This window comes from Phocoena phocoena, chromosome 20 (assembly GCF_963924675.1).
Source record: "Phocoena phocoena chromosome 20, mPhoPho1.1, whole genome shotgun sequence".
Lineage (NCBI taxonomy): Eukaryota > Metazoa > Chordata > Mammalia > Artiodactyla > Phocoenidae > Phocoena > Phocoena phocoena.
Window position 1 is genome coordinate 9,198,237 of NC_089238.1, and position 20,111 is coordinate 9,218,347.

Genomic DNA, 20,111 nt, shown 5'->3' on the forward strand with positions numbered 1-20,111 from the left:
CCTTCTCTCCATACACCTGAAAGTCTACCTCATTCCTGCTTGTTTCCTGGGAGGGGCTCCCTAAGGCCAGATGGAAATAACACCCAGATACCGCCAGGAGGAAAATCAAGTCTATTTATTCCTGGGGCAACAAGGAAGCCAGTGGGGAATCCAGTGAGAGCAGGAACTGACAGCATCACCCTGGGTTTCACATCCAGGAGCCCAGCTCTGCCAGTCCCAAGAAGGGACACATGGGAACGTTAACCTGGGTCTTCCCCAGGGCTGTCTATGAGCAGAGGCTGTCCTTCCTAGATGGGCTGGGCCAGGGATGTTCGGAGGCCCCCGGACTGGGGTTCAGGAGGCCTGGGTTCTAGTCCAGCCTGAGTCACTGACCAGCAGTAAGACCTCGGGTCAGTGTCTTCCTTGGATTCAGGGAACAGAATGAAAGAATAAAACAAATGGCTGTTTGAAGTCAGAAGTAGAATTTTCTCTAGCCATAAGTAGTAGCAGGTCCCGACACCAAATGATGGCTCAGTCAACACAAGCCAGGTCCCTCCCAGATCTGGGCTCTCTTGCAGAAGACAGAGCTGTCCCCAGACAGTGAGGTCCCATGGTGGACACAGTAGGATGGGAGTCTCTGAGGGGGCTGGTGGTATGATTGGACAGGACTTTGTGCAAAGGATTTTTTGATACCTTGAGAAAGGGGCCAAGGCAGGATGTGAACCCAGGGCTATCTCATCCCAAAGTCTCAACGCTGTTGAGTTAGTGGCTCTTGGTATCTACAGATCTCAGAAATGGCACTGCTCTCCCATCAGCACCCAGGCCCCCCTACCCTGTCCTGATCTCCTTTCACTCTCCTGCCCTTTAGTGACTCAGCTCCCCTGAGACACAAGGCTCCAGGCCCTGGAGTGCAGTCTGGGCTCGTTCCTCTTCAGAGACGGAACACTAACCCTGCCCTAGAAAACATCCTTTCTCCCTCACCCTGGTTGCTGTCCAGGCATCTACCACACTCCAGATTTAAGCAGAGGCAACCAGGCCTGGGTCCTGTCCTGCCTGGAGCCATCACAGGAAGGGAATGGAATCAAGGTCAAGAGCAATGTGCCCCAGCCTGTAAAACATGACGGGGCAGCTAAGTCTGTGGCGCTTATCAAAGGAGGAATCCACCCTTGCCCTGAGCCTCCTCCATTCAAGACTTTGTTAACCAACAGGCTGCAGCTCTCTGGGAAAAAATAAATATTACATTATTATGTGGCTTCCAACATCCTTGAGGGCAAGTTTCAGGACACAATGTTTAATTGTTGAAATCCACTCCCTAATCTATATATTTTCAATTAAAAAATAACATAGCTTATGACCAACTCTAGTGGTTATCTAACCTACTAAAATGTTGCAATCTGCTGTTTGGAGCTACTCAGCGGCTGCAGGAGAAAGGACACCAGAGACCAGAGGGTGATGTGGGGTTGGGAGGGGAGCATGCTGTACCCCTGCCCCATGGGTGATAAAAAACAAGACTCTGGTAATTGCACAAATATTTCTGCTATAGCAGGACCTTCCCTGGACTCCTAACTCTAGTCTCAACCTTCCTGTCCACCCTCCTCCCAGCAGATACTGGGATATTCACAGACACAAATCTGAATACTTTCCTTCTGTGCTCAGGACCTGGCCATGGTGCCCAGTGTCCTGAGGATAAAGTCCTGAGTCCTGGGACTTCCCTGGTGGCGCAGTGGTTAAGAATCCACCTGCCAATGCAGGGAACATGGGTTCGAGCCCTGGTCCAGGAAGATCCCACATGCTGTGGAACAACTAAGCCCATGTGCCACAAATACTGAGCCTGCGTGCCTAGAGCCTGTGCTCCATAACAAAGAGAAGCCACTGCAATGAGAAGCCCTCGCACCTCAACAAAGAGTAGCCCCTGCTCACCGCAACTTGAGAAAGCCCCCGCACAGTTAGGAAGACCCAACGCAGCCAAAAATAAATAAATAAAAATAAATTTAGTTTTTAAAAAAAGAATGGAACTGTCAGCTTACTACCAAGGGTAGATTTGAGGTCAAGTCCCAGTGATGCTTTTTTTTTTTTTAATTTACTTATTTTATTTTTGGCTGCGTTGAGTCTTTGTTGCTGCGCGCGGGCTTTCTCTAGTTGTGGAGAGCGGGGGCTACTCTTCATTGCTGTGTGTGGGCTTCTCATTGCGGTTGCTTCTCTTGTTGCAGAGCACAGGCTCTATGCACGTGGGCTTCAGTAGTTGTGGCACTCGGGCTCAGTAGTTGTGGTTCACGGGCTCTAGAGCTCAGGCTCAATAGTTGTGGTGCACAGGCTTAGTTGCTCCGCGGCATGTGGGATCTTCCCGGGCCACGGCTCGAACCCATGTCCCCTGCATTGGCAGGCGGATTCTCAACCACTGCGCCACCAGGGAACCCCCCACCTCCACCCCAGTGATGCTTACGTGGCACTATGAGTCAGACATCTTCTAAGGGATCGACCCATGAGTTAGATACGTTATAGTATCAGCCCCATTTTGCAGGTGGGGAAAACTGAAACCCAGAAAGGTTGTCACTTGCCCAAGCTCACACACTGGAATGTCACCAGAATTCAAACTCAGGCAGCCTGGCTCTGAATGAGGGCTCTGGACCACCAGGCTTTACTATCTCCCATGTGGCAGCAAGGTGAGTAGCCCTCTTCTGGCCTGTTTACTCAACTGTGAAATGGGCTTCCCATTAGTCACCTCTTCAGTTTGCTGCAAGGGTTAAATGACATCGGGCTTAGGTCCAAGAGAAGTGTTTTTAAAATGGGACCCTTTGTTTCTTCAGCTCCTTGCAGGAGGATGGGAGAAGAGGCCTGGCCGCCTGCCTCCCATGTTAAGTCCTGGTGAGCTGTCCAATGCTCCACTGAGCGGAGAGACAAAACAGGGCAGAGATCCAGACCCTGGGTCTTCCAGAAACCACGGGGCGAAGTGCCCAAGGGCCTGTGTGCCTCTCCCCACCCCCCACTCTCGGCTGGGTGAGGGGCCCCTTGGCTTTACCACGGTCTCCCCCCTCCGGACCAGAGCACACCGCATCCTGTTGGGGCCCTGCCAGAGAAGGAAGCGGAGTCTGGGTTCCCACTGGGAAGTCCCGCGGGGTGTGGTGCAAGGCCTTCCCTGCCCCCCAGGCAGATAAAGGCGCAGAGCCAGCCTGGAGCTGCTAGCCATCTCCGCGCGCCCTGCCTGCCATGACCCGCCGCTGCGCGCTGCTCGCCTGGGCCCCCCTCGGCCGTCCTCAGCCTCGGGGCGGCTCAAGAAGCCTCGGTAAGCTGCATCCCCATCGTGCCCCGCAGAGAGTGGAAGGCCCTGGCGCCCGAGCGCAACCAGCGCCTAAGACGGGCCCGTGCGCTACGCGGTGGTGTCGCACGCAGCGGGCAGCGCCTGGGACACCCCGGCCCCTTGCCTGAAGCAGGTCCAGAACGTGCAGCACTACCACGTGCGGACGCTGGGCTGATGCGACGTGGGCTACGAGTGAGTGCGGAGGAGAGGCAAAAGCTGGAGACGGGACTGGAGCAGAGGGAGGAGCGCGGGCCCAGGAGACCGCGGGGACCCTGTTCTAGAGCCGCCTGGCCGACACCCCGGGCACCTTACTCAACCGCGCAGCATCTTCGTTTGTCCCCAGGGTCGCCGCTTAGGGCTGGGCGTGTGCAGGCAGCGCAAAGATGCTAGGAGGAGGGGAAGCAGCTGCAGTCCAAGCTCTGTCCCCAGAGGAACGGACAGACTTTGTCAATACACAGGAAGATGTCCTGTGCACTGGATTCCCTTGGTAAAGTCCGGTGCCTCGTTAAGCACCAGGCCAGGTTGCCGTCCCAGCTCCGTTTACTGCTGGCTGAGCCCTGGGGCAGGCATTCACCCTCTTTCAGCTTCAGTTTCACCTTCCTCCTCTGCAAAGTCAGGGGGGTGGTGGCCCACTCCATCACTAAGCCAGCCAATACCACTTAGGACACCGCCTGGTGTGCAGTGGGAGCCCCCAAATCCATGGACTGTTGGTGCCTATTACCATGTGCCAGGCTGTGCGCCATATGCTGGGACGGGGGCACAGCCACGAACAGTGTGAATCTAGCCCAAAGGGATTTAAAGACCAGCAGACAGCAACAGGTAAGAAACAAGCAAAGTCAACAAGATGAATTCAGATGGTGAGAGAAGCGATGGAGAAAAGGAACAGAGTGACTGACGCGGCTCCGGCATATGGGAGCCGAGAGAAGAGTGTGGTAAGCTGGGGGTACAGCAGAGGTAGAGGCCAGGAGGCTGAGTGAGTGGGTCATTCCTGAGGGACAAAGGGCAGCGTGGCTGGAGGTAGCCGGGAAGAGTGATATGAAATGAGGAAGGAGTTGGCAGGGGCCGGATGGCACGGGGTCTTGTGGGCCATGGGGAGGACCTCCGTTCTACTCTAAGACAGGAGCCGTGAGAGGGATGTGAGCCTGCTTGGACATGAGAAGCTCCCTCTGGCTGCAGTGTGGAGAACAGACTGTAGGGGGGTGAGGGCAGAAACAGGGGCAGGGATTGGTTAGATCTGCCTCTGGGGCCCATGCCCACCAGCTCCCTTTCCAGGGTAATAGTCTGGGGTCCTGCACACGGGCTTCTATAGCAAGAGACTCTACTGGTTCTCAAGCCTCGGTAAACACCAGAATCACCTTACTGGAAATGCAGGTTCCCAGGCCCCACACTTAGAGACTGCTTCAGTAGGGCTGGGGTGAAGCCAGAAAGCCTGAGGACCTCGCTTGGAAAAACCTGGAAGCCTTCAAGGGTGTCCCCAGCTCTTCTGGCTCAAGATTTTACCATTCAAAGGCTCCAACTTCAAATTTTTTTTCCAAAAGTCAGGCGCTCCAGTTCTAAGCGTTTCCCTGAAGGAACGAAGAGCGGAGCTTGGCTCCACAGCCTCTGGTCTAAATCACTTTATAGAAAAGCAAACTGAAGTTTGTTTCTCAGATTTTAGGATTCAGAGTCTGATCCAAATGTTTGGAATCCCCCTTCCTTGTCGCATCTTGTTCGGAGCCTCAGTTTCTTCACCTGTAAAATGGGACTCCTGACTACCCACCAGGTGGTGGGGTTTAAAGTTTAAATTAGATGCATCCATTTAGCTAATGTACAGAGAGTACCAACTGCTTGTGCCAGATGCTGGGGCTGTGGCAGGACCATAACCGGCCCAGCCCTGGGGGTCAATATCACTATGGTATTTCTAGTCTCTTCAATCCGGATTCTGAGAGTCTGCCTTCCCAAATGGCAGATTCAGGACCCAGTATTAGAGTTCCCACATTCTGTGCATCCTTGGTGACCTTGGGAGCCAGAGGACTGAGGCGACAGATATCGCATCTCCAAAACGCCAATCTTCTGGTTAATTCCAAATTTGTGCCAAATTAAACACGCTCAAGCAGGACGTGTTGAATGACTGAACCTGACAGATCTGCTGCCAGGATTGGAAACCTCAAAGAGGCAGGTGCTGCGGCTCCAGGGTTTGTGTCTGGTTGCAGCGCCAACCCTCGAGTCCCTGATCCTGTCACTCAAGTGTACCCCAGCAGGGAAGAGGAAGCAGGAAGCAGGCTGGGGAGAGGGCAGAAGAGCTTCTCAGTGGAGAGTTCTGAGAAGCATTAGTGTCCAGGACGTGACCTTGGGTAAATAATCTAAGTCTGCTTCCTCAGCTTAAAGTGGGGATGACAACAGTGCCTGCCTCCGAGGACTACATGTGAGAATTCAGCAAATCAAGAGCTCAGCCAATCCTCCAGGGAGGCAGGAGAGAGCCAGACCATGTGGGTGGGAGTCACGGAGACCTGGGTGAAAATCCTGACTCCTCACGGGGTTGAGGATGCAAAAAGGTGCATGTAGAGCTGTGCTTGACAAATGGCAACGGCCATGGTCATTGTTCTTACTGTGGAAGATTAGAGGATAGGAGGAGGGTGTTGGGGAAATTGTGTGTGAGTGACAGGGACAGGGGCGGGGCGAGCAGAGGACAGGGAGGGAGTCCTGCCCCCCGACCCCCGGGGAAACCCTCCGTCACTCATCCAGACCACCCTCCCACCCCCACAGCTTCCTGATGGGAGAAGACAGGCTCCAGTATGAGGGCTGGGGCTGGAACACCTTGGGCGCCCACTCAGGTCCCACCTAGAACCCCATATCCCTCGGCATCTCCTTCATGGGTAACTACATGGGTGACTGTCCAGCCATCAGCTAGGGGGCTGACATGGAGCCCGGGGGATGGCACCGCGTGGTGAGTAGTTGCTGGGAGGCTCTGCCACCTAGAAGCTCTGTGACCTCGGGCAAGTGACTCTGCTTCTCTGAGCCTTGTTTCCTCTTTGGGATAAAGGCCATTTGCAACCACATGGGTTCAGTGAAGATTAGTCTGTCTCTATAAAAGTTCTTAGACCAGTCCATGGCACCTAAGAAGTGCTTGATAAATGCCAGCTATTGCTGCGGCTTGGCTGGGGAGGTCTGGGGGCAGATGAGGGCAAATAAGCAGTAATCTTGACAGCTGACACTTGCTGAGGGCTTACTCTGTACATAAAATAACTCTTTTGATTATCCCACAGCCCTGTGGGCAGGTGCTGTCATTCTCCCCTTTCACAGATGAGGAAACTGAGGCACAGAGAGGTTCTGTCATTCTCCCCTTTCACAGATGAGGAAACTGAGGCACAGAGAGGTTAAGTCACTGCTTGGTGGCGGCAGGCTGGGTTCTGGGCCCTAGTGGGCCAGCTCATAGTACAAAATCAGAAGCACTACCCACACTCCCTCTGCCCTTCGAGGAAGCCCCAGCCTAACTCCTGCCTCTACCTCCCACAGATCGGGTGCCCCCGCCCCGCGCCATCAGGGCAGCCCAGAGTCTGCTGGCTTGCGGCGTGGCTCAGGGATTCTTGACTCCTAGCTACGAGGTCAAAGGACACCGGGATGTGTAGCAGACGCTTTCTCCAGGCTACCAGCTCTACGAAATCATCCAGCAATGGTCACACTACCACCATGTGTAAGGCCCTGTCCGTCTTCTCACACACACCCCCACCCCATCAGAAACCCCACTGCCTCCCCCTCCCCCAATAAAGGCGAACCTCAAACTGTATTTGTGTCCCGCCATCCCCCTCCCCACCCTCTCTCTCCCCCATAAGATCCCAGCCATCGCCCCCCAACCTCCCAGAACTCTGACCTTGCTCAGAACCCAGAGGCCCCGGCCCTGAACCAAGACCCCAGAGATCCCAGCTTGGAAGCCAAATCACAGCTCAGAACCCAGAGGCCCCAGGTCACAGCACAGGAATAGCACCAAGTCAGCTGAGATGTCACCACCAGAAGCTCAGGGGTCCTCATCTCCCAGGCAGTGAGCCATGCGGCAAGACACCCCCTCTCTACCACACCGCCAAAGACATCCTGGGCAGCATCTCTGCTTGAACTCCTCTGGGGACAAGCTGCTCACTCCCACCCCTCAGGTTCCACCCCCCCATTGCTTTAGAGAGTGCGGGAGTTTTTTCTGAGCCTGTACTCCAATCTGCCGCCCAGTCATAGGCATGGCCAGAAATACAGGTCCCAGTTACACCCCCTCCCCCCCCAATCTTCATTCCTCCTCACTCCACCCCGACCCTTCAGTCATAAGCTGAGGGATCCCAAGGGCACATATGTTTATTTACAAAACACACTTACCCTCCCTCCCAGAATGCAATGCCTGCGGGAGACGTAGGGATTGGGGCCTCGCACACCTGAGACCCCAACAGCACCAGGAGGAGCGGGGGCCTGGGCGGGGCCAGGACACACCAGCCCCACCCCTCACACCGAATCCATCCGAGGGGCAGTAGTCTCTCTCTGAGGTCACGAGTGCACGTCCAGTCTGTTCATGTATTCCTGCAAGGCCTTCAGGCGGGCGTCGATTTCGGCCATGTCCGCTGCCTGGTGGTCCGAGCTGTACTCTGTGAGAGCAGGCGTGGCTGTGGGGGTCCGTGAGGGGCCCAATATCCTGCCCTCAGTAGCATCCCAGTGGGCTCTGGGGCAGGTGAGGGGGAGATGTGGAGTCCCAGGCTCACCTTTGATGGGGACCCAGCCCCCCGAGTCCGCCAGGCGTCTCTGATGGCAGTCGCGTTCCAGGGGGCTAGGCTTCTGCTGCTGGGGGTGGCAGGAAAGGGGGTCAGGCACCCTCTATGCCTGCCCCCCAAACCCCACCGGCAATTCTGAACCAAAGGACCTCATAAAAATTAAGGGTTGACACCTACTGAGTACTTATATGCAAAATAAGCTCCCTGTAGCTTCAGCAGAACCCTCAGACGTGAATGCCATTACCATCCCCACTTAACTGATAAAGAAACTGAGCTACAGAAGCTAAGTGGCTACCTCGAGTCACACAGGTTCTAGGGAGGCGAGGCAGGTTTCGAGACCTGACAATTTGAGGCCAGAGCCGGTGCTCCTAACCAGAGCCTCCTGCCCCCACCTCAGCCCCATCCTCCTCTCCAACCCAAAGGTCTCAAAACACTGCCTCCAGGGCTTCCCTGCTGGCGCAGTGGTTGAGAAGAGTCCGCCTGCCGATGGAGGGGACACGGGTTCGTGCCCCGGTCCGGGGGGATCCCACATGCCGCGGAGCGGCTGGGCCCGTGAGCCATGGCCACTGAGCCTGCGCGTCCGGAGCCTGTGCTCCGCAACGGGAGAGGCCACAGCAGTGAGAGGCCCGCGTACCGCAAAAAAACAAAACAAAACAAAACAAAAACACTGCCTCCAGAGGCATTGCGGAGCCGCTTTTACAACCTGATCCCCTAGAATGGAATCATGGGAGAAAGGGCCAGCGAGCTTCCGGTGGTTTAACGCTGCCCCTGTCTCCTCCAAAGCCTGAGGAAAGACACTCACCGTATTGGACCCACTCCAGGTGGTGGGGCTGGGCGGCTTCCCCCGGCGACGAACGCTGAGAGGATGGAGTAATCAAGGACCAATGGGAGGGGTCTGTGGCACCTCCCACCTGGCCCTCTTCCTTGGTTTCAAGGCTCCAGCCTCTATCACCCAAGTTCCCCGCAAAAGACTGTTTCGAGTCTCCCCAGACACCTGTTTGGGGGCGGTCCTTTCCCCCAGCCCAAGTTTTACCCTCTAGGGAGGGATTCAGAGAAATCCTCGAACTCGCTGCAGGAGCTGGCGGACGAGTAGCGGCTGCGGAAACTGTCCACTAGAGGGAGAAGGAGAGTGTGAGCCTCTTGCAGTGGCCACAGCCCCGCCCAGCTCGTCTGCCAGTCCCGCGCGCTCCGGCCCAGTTACCCGAGGAGCGGCGGTTTCGGGAGCGGTTAGCCGCGTCTCCTCGACCGGTCACGGCTGCGGGGGGCCGAGTTTGGCGAGACCAGGAGGTGGATGGACCGTCCCCGCTTCCTCCGCTGCCCAATCGGTTTCGCTGCTGCTGCTGCCTGGAGAACAAGAAAGGAGACGCCCACCTGTGCGCCCAACTAATTCCGGAAAGGGCGTCGCTGCGCCCCGTGGGTCACACCTAAATAGGGAAAAATCATGCGGAGACACAGACCAGGTAGGGGTGGGAGAGACAAATAAGCAGGGCGGGGGGATGGGGGAGGCTGGCGATCAGGAGAGGGGATGGAGGTCAGGCGGGAAGCAAGAGCAGGTAGGGGGAAGGGGAGAGATGGAGCAGGTGACAGGTGATGGAGATGGGAGTTGGGGATGGATGGTCAGAGGGTCAGGTAAAGGGGCAGGGATATGGGCAGGTGAGGAGAAAATGGGCGCTAACTTCATCTTGATCGCTCTCTGCTTCTTCTCCTTGGCTTTCACGAAGGCTGTTGGGTCGAAACGGGGCACGCGACCACCTAGGACCAGGTGGGGGTGGGGTGTGGAGAGAAGAGGAGGCTGGAGTCATAGGATCACGCCTCCACAGTTCTAGTTCCATCCACCTCCTCCCACGGGCAGAGCAGGGTCGTCACAGACCTGTGGGCGAGGGCGAGGGGCGGCCAGGGCGGCCTTGACCCCGGCCCCCGCGGTCGCTCTCCCGGGATGAGGAGCGGGCAGCGCCACGGCCACGCGACGTGGAGCGCTCCCGAGACGTCGAAGCCCGATCTTCCCGGGCCGAGGGCGGCACCACCGGTGTAGTCCGTCTCCTGGGAGCACAAAGCCCACTGTCAGTTTCCCACCAGCGACAACTCCTGTCCCAAGCCTCTTGCCGGACTGCACTATCTCCGAAACTTCAGGCCCATCCCCCATCAACTCCTAAACATTCACGTACATACACGATCCTCACAGATACCTTCTCCCAGGGTCCACCCCCATCGGAGCCCCACAGACCACGCCCCCCCAAACCCATCTGTCACTTCCCTACAACCTAACACATCCTTTCACCAGGCCCTTCTCCCAGAGGTCTCCCACAGCTCCCTGGAAACCCTTCCCAATTTTTCAACACCCACCCCAATACATGCCGGCAAACATCACTCGGATACCCACATGCTTAGCCACGCCCTTTCGCTCAACTAGACCTCAGACCCCGCCCCTTTTCGGTCCCTATCTCCAGGTTCAGCCTCCTGAATGCCGCCTCAGGCCTGCCCATCTCTCTACAGACTCCGCCCATCGTTTTCAACTACTGTGTGTGTCCTTCCCTATGCCCCATGCAGTCCATTAGGCCCCACTCATCCCTCCGTTAGGCCCACTCTCAGGCTCTACCCGCCCTCTCCACCCTACCTGGGCCCCGCCCCGTCACTTAGGCCCCACCCAGCCACGCCCGGAGCCCACCTGCAGGCGGGGTCCACAGCTCCAAGGCCCCACCCACTCCGGGCCGCGCCCCTCACCCCCTCTTGTACACGGCCAGCTCGGTGTTCAGCGTCTTCAGCCGGGCACGCAGGCTCCGCTCCGACGCCTTCACCTCCTCTAGCTGCCGGGAGGGAAGAGGAGCGTAGAGGTCCAGACTGAAGCCAAAGTCCGGGACCCGCCAGCGCCCAGCCGGCCCCCCGCCCCCTCACCTCCTTGGCCAGGCGGCGGCAATCCTGGCTTCGGCGGCCGGACCCGCGGTGCCCGAGGCCGCGCTCCTGCCGCAGCTCCAGCTCCAGGCCGCGCACGAGCCCGCGCAGCGCCTCGACCTCCTGGCGCGCCGCCCGCCCGGCCAGCGCCTCCTCGCGCGATCTGCCCAGCTGGGCCTCCAGCTCGCGCTTCTCAGCCGACAAACGCGACACCCTGGGGGGAGCAGGTAGAAAGCGAATGCTGGGGCGGGGTGAGGGGCATGGTCCCATAATCCTCATTCCTCCACTGGGTTGGGCACGCACCATTTCTTGATCGGTAATTAGAGAAATGCAAATGAAAGCCATCAAGAGATGCTGAGCTGATAGGAACTTTATAAGACAGGGATCCAGCTCTCAACATCCAAACCCATCAGTCCCAACACCACCTGACAGTAGCAAATACACAGCCCCACAGAGGAAGGCACTGTCCCAGAAACCTGAATCTGATTAGCCTATAGGTTTAACAACCACTTCGCGGGAAATAAACAGAACGGGGGACCACGTGAACCATGGAGATAAAATCAACAAAATCCAGGGACTTCCCTGAAGTCCGTTGAAGCTGGGGCACAAGTACACGTGCATTATACTACTGTCTACTGTGCGTGCTTGGAATTTTTCCCAATAAAACATTTTTTTAAATCTGTGGCTCCCCCGCACTCTCCAAGGAGCTTCCCCATTCGGTCCCTTCCAGCTGACTTCCCCCCTCCCCTCCTCTCCTCCCCCCTCCCTCTCCCTTGGTGCTCTTTGCAAACGCAAAATTCCCTCCTCCTAAACCCTCTCTCCTCCTCCTGGCAGGAACCACTCCACTCATCCTCCAAACATCACATCCCCCCCCCGCCCCCCGCGGGGAAGCCTGCCTGCCCTCCCAGCCAGGCTGTCATGTCCCTCTATTCTCTCCTCTCCTGGCTCTCTGTACGTTTCCTTCCCAGCACCAATCATGGTGGAGCTGACGTTGATCAGTGTGATTATGTTTTCTGTCTGCATCCTCACTCCAGCTGTCTGGTCACTGTGTAGGAACTCGGGCTCTGTGGCCTGGCTGATGGCATCCAACTCTATTCCACTTCTTACAAGCTGTGTGACCTGGGGCAGTTTCACTTCACATCTCTGTGAAGTGGGATGATAATAATAACACCTACTGATAAAGTTGTAGGAATCTATAAAGAGCGCTTAGACTGTGTCTGGCACTGAGTGATGGCTCAGTAGACATCGGTAGGGCCAGGCAGTGTGCCTGGCACACCGTAGGAACTCAGTAAATGTTGTATGAATGAATGAATGAATCTTGGAGTCTTCCCAAACTCCCTAACTCCAAGCTGGGAAGAGAAAGGTAAGAACCAACTGTCCAGTTGTGGATCTCAGGGCAGATGACGCCACCTTGTGGCCATCCTGGGAAACACATGCGCACGCACCTGGAAGACTCGCAAGGTTCTCCAAGCCCCATGAGCTTGCACTTCTGGGAGGGGAGAGGTCTGGTCCTCCCAGGCAGCACTGAGCGCTCAGTCCTGGGCTAGCAGCTGCCAGCAGTGCACAGTGGCTGAGGAACCAAAGGTGGCTTGGGCTGACTGCCTGGATTCAAGGTCTAGCCAGGCCATATTACTTCACTGTGTAACCTGGGGCAAATTCTCTAACCTCTCTGGGCCTCGGTTTCCTCCTCTATAAAATGGGGACAATAGTAATGCCTACTTTGGGAGGATTAAATCAGTTAAATCATACAGCACTGAACAGAGTCCCTGGCACACAATTAAATGCTCAATAAACAATAGCTACTGGTATTATTATTATTACTACTACTAAAAATAGTATTAGCCCTCCCCAATGAGTGGGGCCCCCACCAGATGGAGACCAAGTCCCAGTCAGCCCCTCCACAGCCCTCAGCACACAGCAGGCACTCAGTAAACATGCCCATCAGGTTCCTGTCACAGCCTCCCATAACACAGGCTCCCTTTCCTGCCTAACCCCATCTCCATTTGCAATATACTCGGGTGGGTATGTGATCAATGTCTCTCTGCCCCCTGCACTGGCACTACACCATGGGCAGGGAAGGGGCCAGCACAAGAGAGGCGCTTGGTGAAGGTGGATTCAACTGAATAGAGCCCTGCCTCGCACCCTGTCTTTGCACATGCTGTTCCCTTTCCCTGGAACACCCCTCCCTTCCCACGCAGGGTCAGGTCTCTCTCTGGACTCCCTCAGCCCCATCCATGGTGAATCTTCACTGTCTACAGACAGATCTGTCTCCCGCACTGGACTGGGAGCCCCAGGAGAGGACAGGGCCAGAATTATCTCGGTCATTGCTGTGTCCCCAGCACCATTAACACATGGTGGGCACAGAGGAGGGGCTCAGAATAAGTATTTGGGGAATGAGGGATGGCTGTCCTTCCATCAGTGCTAAGCATTGGGTCCCGCAGTGCATGATGGGATGTGTCCCCCCCAGCCCCAACCGCCCACCCCCACCCCCAGACTTACTGCTCCCGCAGATGCCAGATCTCAGTTTCCCGGCTGTCCCGAGTGTCCTGGCCATCCAGCCCTCGAAGGCGGCTCAGCTCCTCCTTTAGTGAGCGAATGATGCCCCGCAGGACCACAGGGTCTGGTTTGCCCTGGTACGGGAGGGGCAGCGGGTAGTGAATCCTGAGAAGGAGGATTAGAACCGTGGCATCTCAGAGGCCAAGAATCCACCCAGGAAAGGACATGTGACCATTTCTAGCCAAATACTACAGGAAATTGGTTGGGAGTCTTCTGGGAACACTTTTAGTTTCCTGATAAAAACAGCTGATACAATTAACAAGCACAGCCCTGTTCCATTTCCTCCTTCTTTGATATAGATGCAACGCCTGGAGAAACAGCAGCCATTTTGTGACCATGAAGAGATAAGGATGCAGTCAAAAAGCCAACACATTAAGGATGAGGAAAAGAAGAACAAAAACAAAAACAGAAGGAGCCTGAGTCCCTAACAAAACTGTTGAGTAGCAGCCATCTACCTAGACATCTCGTTATGTGATAAACTATTGTTTAAGGCACTGATAATGGTTATCCTGATACTTGTAGCCAAACACAATACTAAATGATATAACCCTCAACACTGAAGATTCCAAAGGCTAGGCTTAAGCAACATCCCCACCTAGCCCTGGGTACCAGGGGTTCCTAAGTTCTATCCACGTCCTCTCCCACCTGACCACCAGCTACCAGCCTGGTGGGTATACTTGTACCCACCTGTCAAACTCCACAGAGTAGATGAGGATCAGGTAGCGCTTGGAGTTGAGCTGGGCCGATCTCGATCTCGAGGCCAAGGGGCCTGGGCGGCCTCCCATCTTTCGGTTCCGCAGGGATTCCAGATCTGTGTAGGTCAGCAGGTCAAGGGTAACCGACTCACTGCTCTGTTGGAGAGAATGGGAGGAGCTGCCAAAAGACCCAACGTGGCCATACCCAGAGCACACAACCCACACACCTGGGCCACGCCCCATTCATTCTTTAGGTTGGCTGGGCTTTTCCACACTGAGGCTGGTGATCAAGATGGCCCTGCCCCATGAGGGGCTGCCACAGGACATCATCAGAGGGAGAAACTGAAAAGAACCTAAATGCTCAGCCATAGGAGACAGCTTAGTGCTGGGGCTTCCAAGTACTGTCCACAGACCCCTGGGGGTCCCCAAGACCCTTTCAGGCGAGTCCATGGGGTCAAAACACCTTGCATAATAATACTAAGATGTCATCTGCCTTTTTTGCTGTGTTGACATTTGCACTGATGGTGCAAAAGTCATGGTGGGTACAACTGCTGGTGCCCATTAGCACAAAGCAAGCCAGGGGCATCAGATGCACTAGTAACCATTGTATATTCCACTGCCACGCAGTCTCCGCAGGGGGATGGGAAGGAGGGAGAAACACACAAATAAATAAATAACTAGATAAAAACACAGAAAATGAAACCTAGGAATGTCCTTGATAAACCTGTAAAAATTATTAATTTTGGGGGGGCCGTACTGTGCAGCTTGCAGGATCTTAGTTCCCCGACCAGGGATCGAACTCGCACCCCCTGCGGTGGAAGCGCGGAGTCTTAACCACTGGACCGCCAGGGAGCCCCAAATTATTAATTTTTTTGACTCTTGACCCTTGAGGTCACATATTTTTACTACTGTGTGTGACAAAATGGAAAGTACACATTCGGCTGCATTATCAAGGTATGACATTTTCTAGAAAAAGCACTTGTGTGATTGAATTTTGAGCTAAATTAGCCACTTTTTCACGGAACACTATTTTTACTTGAAAAGGTACTGACAAAAACTACGGTTATTCAGTCTTCGATGTTTGGCAAGCATTTTCTCAAAAATGAACAAAGCAAGCCTGTCACTTCCAAAAAAATACAGCTAACGGTATTTGTTTTGCAACAATAAAATTCAAACTCTAAAGTGAAAATTAGAATTTTGGAAAACTTGCATCTGCCACTGTGTGCTTGATAGCTTCTCAGTGTTGAAAGGCTTTCCTGGACAGATCAGTGAGGATATTAATAAACATGACTTCCTGATATTGTATAATGAAATGTGTCAACATTTGGAAGATGTGCACAACTCCGTGAACCAATATTTTCCAAATGACCAATGCGTGATGTTACAAATGATGCTACAAATGCATGATGTTAGAAAATGGGGAAAAGATCCCTGCAAAGTAAAGATACACCAATAGATTTTAATGTCACAGAATAGGAAAAGTTCACTGGGATGGTCTCAGATTCCGCACTGCGATAAACCTTTAAGAAACTACCACGTGTCCAGTTTTAATGTGCTGGCAAGAGAGGATAGGCACAATTATCTGAAAAAGCTATTAAAGGACTCCCTTTTTCAGCTATATATCTTCCTGCGGCAGATTTTTCTGCATGTACGTCAATCAGGACATATCACAACAGACTGCAGGAGCACATGAGAATCTAGCAGTTTTCTATTAAGCCAGACATTAAAGAGATTTGCAAAAAATGTTAAAAAAAAAACCCCACTATATTTCTTACTAAATAATTTTGGTTTTGAAAATATTTTTCATAAAAAGGTTATTTAGGTCAGTAACAGGTTTGTTATTGTTATTTTTAAATGAATTTGTAAATATCTTTATATTTTTCTCAGTTTTAATTTACAATATGGCAAACAAATATCGATAGATAAAACCTGCATGAACAAAAGCTTTTTGGTGTCCTCAGTAATTTTTAAGAGTATAAACGGGTCCTGAGACCAAAAAGTTTTTTTTTTAATTAATTTTTATTGGAGTATGGTTGCTTTACAATGTTGTGTTAGCCTCCACTGCACAACAAAATGAATCAGCCATACACATAACGGTATCCCCTCCCTTTCGGACTTCCCTCCCATTTAGGTTACCACAGTGCATTAGGTAGAGGTCCCTGTGCTATACAGTATGTCCCCATCAGTTGTCTATTGTATACATAGATCAATAATGTGTATGTGTCAATCCCAGTCTCCCAATTCCTCCCACCCCACCCCTTTCCCCCTTGGCATCCATACATTTGTTCTCTACGTCTGTGTCTCTATTTCTGCTTTGCAAATAAGAACATCTATACCATTTTTTCTAGGTTCCACATATATGCCTTATTATACGATATTTGCTTTTCTCTTTCTGACTTACTTCACTCTGTGTGACACTCTCTAGGTCCATCCACACTGGGACCAAAAAGCTTGAGAACCACTGGGTTAAATAAATCATGATGCATGGGTATACTGGAATACTAAGCAACCACTAACAAGGATGACAAACTCAAAAGTTGTAATAATAATAAAAATAGACAATACCTGTATAGCACTTATTATGAGGCACTATTCTAAGCTTTTTACATGTAATTCACTTAATCTTCATAACATTATGAAATGGCACTATTCTATTCTAAGCTTTTTACATGTAATTCACTTAATCTTCATAACATTATGAAATGGGGACTACTATCATCCCCACATTACAGATAAGGAAACTAAGACATGGAGAAACTGGCCCACAGTTCCCAAGTAGTAAGTGCTAGTGATTACTGATTTCAGAGTCCATGATCCTGGCCATTATGCTATACTGCCTATAGATACCAAAATGTTAACAGTCTGAGGTGGGGGATAGAAACAGAATTTAGACTCTTACTTTCTAAGTCACACATTACTTTAACATCATCACAGTTTTATGAGTGCATATTATACCTGTAACCAGAGAAATAATGTAGGTTCACAGTTTTTAAATGATGTCTAAATAGCATCTGTGTCACTCTAAGCCCCAACCTGCCTCTTTTTTTCCTATTAATATTTTTAACTATTTGACATTATATACTTTTTTCAATTGTCTGTCTCTCCCACTAGGCTGTCAGGTTCATGAGGGCAGGAATTTTGTCTCTTTTGTTTAGTGCTGTATTCCAGTGCCTGGCACACAACAGATGCTCAGTAAATGAAATGAATGATTATCTATATCCACTGACATGACTAAATTTTTATGAATTATTGTTAAATCTTTTAAAAGGCTACAGAATACCTTGGGAAATATATCAACTATATAAAATTATAGATCTGCAAATACACACACGTTCACAAGTGAATACAGAAATGCAGAAATGGCTGGAGTGATTTCCATCAAAATATTAATAAAAGGGACTTTCCCAGGGGTCCAGTGGTTAAGACTCCACCTTCCAATGCAGGGGGTGCGGTTGATCCCTGGTTGGGGAACTAAGATCCCACATGCCACGCAGTGCGGCCAAAAAATATATATATATTAACAAAATATTACTAGGAGTGAGTATTGGGAATGGAGTGATTTTTACTTTCTTCTTTACATTTCTCTGAGACTTGAATTTTCTCCATGATAATCATTATCATTAGAATTACAATCAGAATAAGGTATTTACATTTGGGAAAGAAGAAAAGAAAACGATAGCCCTGTTCCTTCAATGAAAGAGAAGGTAGAGGGTCTTGCATACATCAGGTGGGCATCTACCCTCCCAGAGACCCAGGGAACAGACAGCTCCCCCAGCCCCCAACCCTGGCCCCTACCTGGGTGAGGGCCGACTCCAGCATGTTACAGAAGATGTTGAACTGTTTGAAGTTCCCTGTCTTGTGAGTCAAATCTTCGATGACTAGGTAGGGAGAAAAGTCCTTCCTGAGGTCTGACCACTTGCCCAGCCCAAGGGCAATGTACCCAAGCTTTCCACCTTTCCCCAACACCAGTGCCTCTGGCCCAAGAGATGAGCCCTACACCCCCTCCCCAGCTTAGAGAGCTTCTAGTCAGGTAGAAGAGGCAGGTGGACAGGATCCTGACTGGCCTCATCTTCTGGGAGAAGCTGGGCCCAGGGAAGGACAAGTGAGCCCACCCAGGCAGGCACACTCACAGCTGGCATCGAATTCGGCCCGCCACTGGTCGGCCGTCATCCGGTCCTCCACCTCCAGCTCTAGCACCTGCCCAGACACCATCACCCGCACGGCATGCTCCACACCCCGGAAGACGTAGTCCACCTGCAGGCCAGCTGGCTGGTCCATGGCCAGTGTCGCTGGAGAGAGGAATGAGACAGAGACCCGGAGGGGCTGAGAGCCCAGACTCAGGAGCTGGAAGGCCAGAATCCTGGTTCCACCATGTACCACCTTAGGAAAGAGACTTTGTCTCTCTGTGCCTCAATTTCCTCATCTGGAAAATGGGTACAATAATGGCACCTACTTCATAGAGCTGTCATGAAAATTAAATTGGACAATACATGTAAAAGCACTTGGAACTGTGTCCTGCACGTTACTATGCCCAATACACGCTGGTTAATAGAATATATGATTTCCAATAAGAGGATCAAGATTAATACTATTGATTATTAATTTATTAATCCTTATACTCATTATATATTTATTGTTTATTCATTTATTTAAACATTTGTGGAGAAAAGTCAAGCCGTAAAGGGAGACAGAGTACTGAGATCAGGCTGGGCAGAGATTTTAAATAGAGGGTCAAGGGCAGGCCTCCCTGGGGAGGTGACATTTGGACAGAGAACTGAAGAAGGTCAGGGAACAAGCCAAGTGGCTATCCCTAAGGAAAGTGGTCCAAGTCGAGAGAACAGCCAGTGCATGGATAACAGATTATCCATGATAAACTTAAATCATTTACATTGAATTAATAATTGAACTTCTTCATTAGTCCGTTGTAAGCATAAATACTTTCTCTCAGCCAACAGGACTACTACTCACTGTTAGTTCTATGAGGAGCTGGAGGAGAGGGTAGGCCTCCACCCTCAGCATGAATTCTATGGAGTGGTTCAGAATGGGAGTCCCAGGCTGTTTGGGTTCGTGTCCAAGTTCAGCTATGTGCACTTAGATGGGCAAGTAACTTAACCTCTCTTGGAGCCAGATTCCTTATCTTTAAAGCCTGTGCCATCCTGGGTGCTGGGGATATGATGAGAAACCAGATTCTGTCCCTACCCTCAAGAGGGTGGCAACAGTTAGAGGCATAAAAATGTCAGCTGGTGGGGAATGGGGATACTAGTGAGTAGGGGTCACTCTTTTAGCTAAGGTGGTCAGGGAAGGGCCACCCCCTCCCTGCTGAGCAGAGGCCTGGAAGGAGGGAGGGGGGGAAGACAGGTGAATATCTGGGGATTAGGATCCAGGTAGAAGGAACAGCCAGGCAAAGATTCCAAGGCAGGATGTACCTAGTTTGTTCTGAAAACACCAAGGTCACCGTGAGGGAAGGAGAGAGGGAAAGTGAGGAAATCAGAGAGGTAACGGGCCAGATGATGTTCCTGCAGGCCTTTGTAAGCCCACAGAAGGATAACAGCGTTTATCTCCTTAGATTGGTGTAAGGATTAAATGAATTAATCATGTTAAAATCCTTGGTGAAATTCAGCCATCCCTGACCCAAGCAAGCACTCTATACATATCGGCATCATCGTCATTTTTTTTTATTGAAATACAGTTGATGGACAACATTATGTTAGTTTCAGGTGTACTACACAGTGACTTGACATTTGCATACATTATGAAATGATCACCACGACAGACCTAGTAACCATCTATCCCCATACAAAGTTATTCCAATATTACTGATCATATTATGTGGCTTATTTTATAGCTGGAGGTTTGTACCTCTTAATCCCCTTCACCTATTTCATCCCCACTCCCAGTCATCGCTATTCTTGTTATTATTACTTTGTTGTTGTTTCCGAGCTTGAAAGGGACTAGAGAGACAAGGCCAGC

The 20,111-nt window shown here is 52.0% G+C and overlaps 2 protein-coding genes across 2 annotated transcripts; one reads left to right on the forward strand and one right to left on the reverse strand.

Annotated features, from left to right (window-relative positions):
- The first annotated feature begins 3,186 nt into the window (after positions 1 to 3,186).
- On the forward strand, positions 3,187 to 6,954 carry PGLYRP1 (peptidoglycan recognition protein 1). The gene is given in 5 exon segments (XM_065899505.1): positions 3,187 to 3,225; positions 3,227 to 3,337; positions 3,339 to 3,469; positions 6,023 to 6,144; positions 6,773 to 6,954. Coding segments are annotated over 5 exon segments (585 nt in total).
- An 826-nt stretch (positions 6,955 to 7,780) lies between these two features.
- CCDC61 (coiled-coil domain containing 61) lies at positions 7,781 to 18,419 on the reverse strand. The gene is made up of 13 exons (XM_065899599.1): positions 18,272 to 18,419; positions 17,937 to 18,019; positions 14,134 to 14,297; positions 13,390 to 13,551; positions 10,894 to 11,104; positions 10,723 to 10,805; positions 9,872 to 10,041; positions 9,678 to 9,753; positions 9,203 to 9,345; positions 9,035 to 9,113; positions 8,804 to 8,858; positions 7,993 to 8,065; positions 7,781 to 7,878 (listed from the first exon to the last, which is right to left on the reverse strand). Exons 1-13 carry the CDS (start codon positions 18,417 to 18,419, stop codon positions 7,781 to 7,783), a joined length of 1,545 nt encoding a protein of 514 aa, XP_065755671.1.
- Positions 18,420 to 20,111: the final 1,692 nt, after the last annotated feature.

What these genes read in the sequence shown, in the direction of transcription:
- CCDC61 (XM_065899599.1), bottom strand. Translation starts at nt 18,419, where the DNA reads ATGGACCAGCCAGCTGGCCTGCAGGTGGACTACGTCTTCCGGGGTGTG. An exon ending in CAGAGAGCGATCAAGATGAA is followed by an intron (nt 9,346 to 9,677) that starts GTTAGCGCCCAT and finishes CTTGTTCTCCAG; the next exon opens with GCAGCAGCAGCAGCGAAACC. An exon ending in CCGAAACCGCCGCTCCTCGG is followed by an intron (nt 9,114 to 9,202) that starts GTAACTGGGCCG and finishes TTCTCCCTCTAG; the next exon opens with TGGACAGTTTCCGCAGCCGC.